Source organism: Heterodontus francisci, chromosome 2 (assembly GCF_036365525.1).
Source record: "Heterodontus francisci isolate sHetFra1 chromosome 2, sHetFra1.hap1, whole genome shotgun sequence".
In the NCBI taxonomy this organism is placed as follows: domain Eukaryota; kingdom Metazoa; phylum Chordata; class Chondrichthyes; order Heterodontiformes; family Heterodontidae; genus Heterodontus; species Heterodontus francisci.
In genome coordinates, this window is record NC_090372.1 from 78151389 (window position 1) to 78154672 (window position 3284).

A 3284-nucleotide genomic window follows, 5' to 3' on the forward strand; every position below is an offset into this window, starting at 1 on the left:
ACGCCTGGCGGCGGCGGCGGCGGCGGCGGCGGCGCGCGATCCAGGTACAGCCGAGCTCGAGCCTGAACTTGGAGCTCACCTGAGGGGCACGTGGCCTGTTTGATTGACAGAAACAGTGTTGCCACCTCCGGTGAAGCACCAATAGGGAGGCGGCGCGGGCCGGCCGCTGCGCTCTCTACCTGTGGAAGGTTTGCAGCGCCGGGGGAGGGGAGCGAGGGGCGGGAACAGGTCACTTCACCGAAAGACAGGCGCACGCACACAGACACAGCTGTGTCGTTGGACAGTGCGCAAGGCAAAACAATATTTTTCACCTTATCTTCAACCGGCACTTGGGTAATAAATCAGTGGGGCGAAGTGCGTGGACTTAATCGGCAAACATGGACTGACAACAGCGGACTGAAAGGCGATTTGCTCATTTGGTTCAGTAAATACAATTTTACTGTAGATCAAGTCAAAACTTGTGAAAGGCAAACAGGTGAGCCGGTATGTAGAAATGATGATGTGGAAGTCCTCATCAAAAAGTTAGAGGTGGCATTGTTTCTAATGTTTTTGTGCTGATTTCATGTTTTTTTGTGATGAGGGTTTCAGTCTTATATACAAGTGAAGTTGTCGGTCTGCGAATGTAAACTGCAATCTTTAGTCCTCCAATGATACTGTCCGTGCTTTAAAACAGGTCAAGAGAAGTGCCTGGGAAATGGCTGACGGTGGGAAGACCAGTTGGTGGAAATCGATAACTATGAAAAAGAAGCCGAAGGAACTGACGGACAAGGGGGCAGGGCTGGAGAATGTGCAGTCAGCCACGGACAAAACAGCGGCCCAGGAAAACAAACACCCCAATCTTATCGAGGATAAAGAATACGTGGACCCCAAACTGGAAAAAGGCTTTAATGAGAAAAGCACACGCAGAAACCTGAAAATCTCTCGCTCTGGACGTTTCAAGGAAAAGCACAGAGTCCGGGCTACTTTACCGGAGAGCCCCAAGTTTTTTGAAAGCAACGCGATTGGAAATACAAATGATGAAAACTAGTGCAAAATGCCACTTCTAAAGGGGCCGTCCGTTCGGGTGTATTTGAAGACTTATCAATAGACTCCAATGGGGAGATCTTATAGCCCTTAATTTAATAGCGATAACAGCCCAAATTAAAGTGTCAATTTATATTACCTTGAATATTTCATGAATTATGTGTTAAATATTTATTTGTTGTAATGCAGATACCTGCTGGTGTAGACTGATTTTTACGGTTCCTGAATTCATTCTCTACCAGGTGCACAGACGCACAGTGAAATTCACTGCGGTTTAGAATTAGGAAGAAACGCTTGTTCTGATTCAGAACTTTGGGAAAAATGATTCTAGTCATTAGTTTATATTGAGAAAGCCAACTTTAGCAAACATTTCGTCTGTGGCTGTTATGAAGCTCGAAGATTAAAGACACAGCGTCAACTCCCGACTAAAGCAATTGTTTATAGCTGAGATTAAAAGTTGTTTTTTTAAATAAAGACTATTTTCAAGAAAATTCAGATCTGTATTATTTCATATTTGCTGATTGTCATGGTTTTTCCCCTCCTGAAAGGTTCAAGCAAAGCAGTTTTTACCCCTTCTCTTGGCCTATTGTAAAAGTTAATCATTTGCTAAAATATAGCCTAAGACCGAAATGCAACACACCCAGTAATCCAACACGTAGGGCCTTTTCTTTAGAGGATAGTGTCCTTGGACCTTTGCCACAGCATATTTTTGGATCAGTTTCGATCGCTATTTACTTGAGGGAAATTTTCTACTCAATGAATAAAACGACCAGGGAAGGTGCAGATAAATCGCTGGTTTGCATGAGACCGTAAGATGCTGTAGTTATTTTATTAAACATGTATTTTTCATCCATGTTGGCTAGTAGGAGAGTCTGATGGAAAGCTGGACTGTCGGCATTTATCACCCAGGTTCATAGTTCAAGCGGAGTGTGCCAGCAAATATATCTGATGAAAGGTCACTTACCTGAAACTTTAACTCCTGCTTCTGTCTCCACGGATGCTGCCTGGCCTACTGAGTATCTCCAGCACTTTTTGTTTTTATGTCAGATTTCCAGCATCTGCAGTATTTTGCTTTTATTTTAGCAAATATACCTCTGGCTGTGATTGTATACCTGATCGACGCTGCTTCACTTTTTCAACGGGCATGCACATCGGTACAATATAATAATGTACATTTTTTTGTAAATCTCTTGTGAACAAGCCAAAAGATTTAATCAGTATAAGCAAAAGCAGGATAAAATCTTCAGATGCTGAAAAAGTGACCTTTGTTTTTTTTCTCTCCTGATGTAATCGGTATTGAAAGGTTGAGATGCTTTCCTCAGAACCTCCCCAGCAGTGTGAGATATGAGTGAAATAATTCAAGGCAGTGATATCTATTTGTAATCCTGCACGTTCAAATTTCTGAGATAAGTAAAATTACATTCATCTCAATTTGTTCCAGAGAGTATGATATAGATGTTTGTGTTATACCAGAATCTGGTTACAAAGAATATTTTTTTACCTATCCTGATCTTTTACAGATAACAAGATTTTGTGGTATTTCCTTTATCGCAAAGATGAGCTATTCTTCAGCGTTTAACAGTGTTTGAACAGTCTACAAATTCTTTTTTTTTTACTGTACCCAAGCTGGTAAACTTGTCAATTGAGTGGAATACTATGCAGAAAGAGCACCGTTCCAAGTTTACATTAAGGTACAAAAGTGATATTTTACGGGTCATTTTCTTTAATATTCTCCAAATGAATCAAAAATGAATTTATCTGAATGTAAAATTGTAAATGTACTACATATCAATTTCTATAATAGCAATTGGTATAATTGGCTCAATCACATCAATTGTACAATCTTGTAAATGGTCTGTCTTGATATTGTGGTCCTGCTACCTATGTTAACATGTATATTATTCATCATAATATTGCAGAATGTCTCAAGGAAATGGCAAAATTGGGTGCATTCCTTGTGCAATGATCAAAAAAAAATCTAGAAGCAGAACTCAGTGCTCACATGAGTAACCAACATAATTAGAATTAGAACATTACAGTGCAGTACAGGCCCTTCGGCCCTCGATTTTGCGCCGACCTGTGAAACCATCTGACCTACACTATTCCATTTTCATCCAATTAGAATTAGAACTAAAGTATTTTTATGTATTAGAAGTCCTTTGAATATATGTATATTTGTGCCTATTTTATGTAATTTGAATTAAAGAAATACTGAAAACTAAATAACAACTCTTAACTCATGGCATTCATGGAATATTGCA

The 3284-nt window shown here is 40.0% G+C and overlaps 1 protein-coding gene across 1 annotated transcript; it reads left to right on the forward strand.

The window, feature by feature from the left end:
- The first annotated feature begins 232 nt into the window (after positions 1-232).
- Positions 233-1514, forward strand: LOC137379634 (proline-rich protein 15-like). Its single transcript, XM_068050745.1, has 2 exons — positions 233-475; positions 674-1514. The coding sequence occupies exon 2, from the start codon at positions 695-697 to the stop codon at positions 1025-1027; it is 333 nt and encodes a 110-aa protein (XP_067906846.1). The 5' UTR covers positions 233-475; positions 674-694; the 3' UTR covers positions 1028-1514.
- The last annotated feature ends 1770 nt before the right edge of the window (positions 1515-3284 follow it).

Coding starts and splice junctions, on each gene's coding strand:
- LOC137379634 (XM_068050745.1), top strand. CDS start 695: ATGGCTGACGGTGGGAAGACCAGTTGGTGGAAATCGATAACTATGAAA.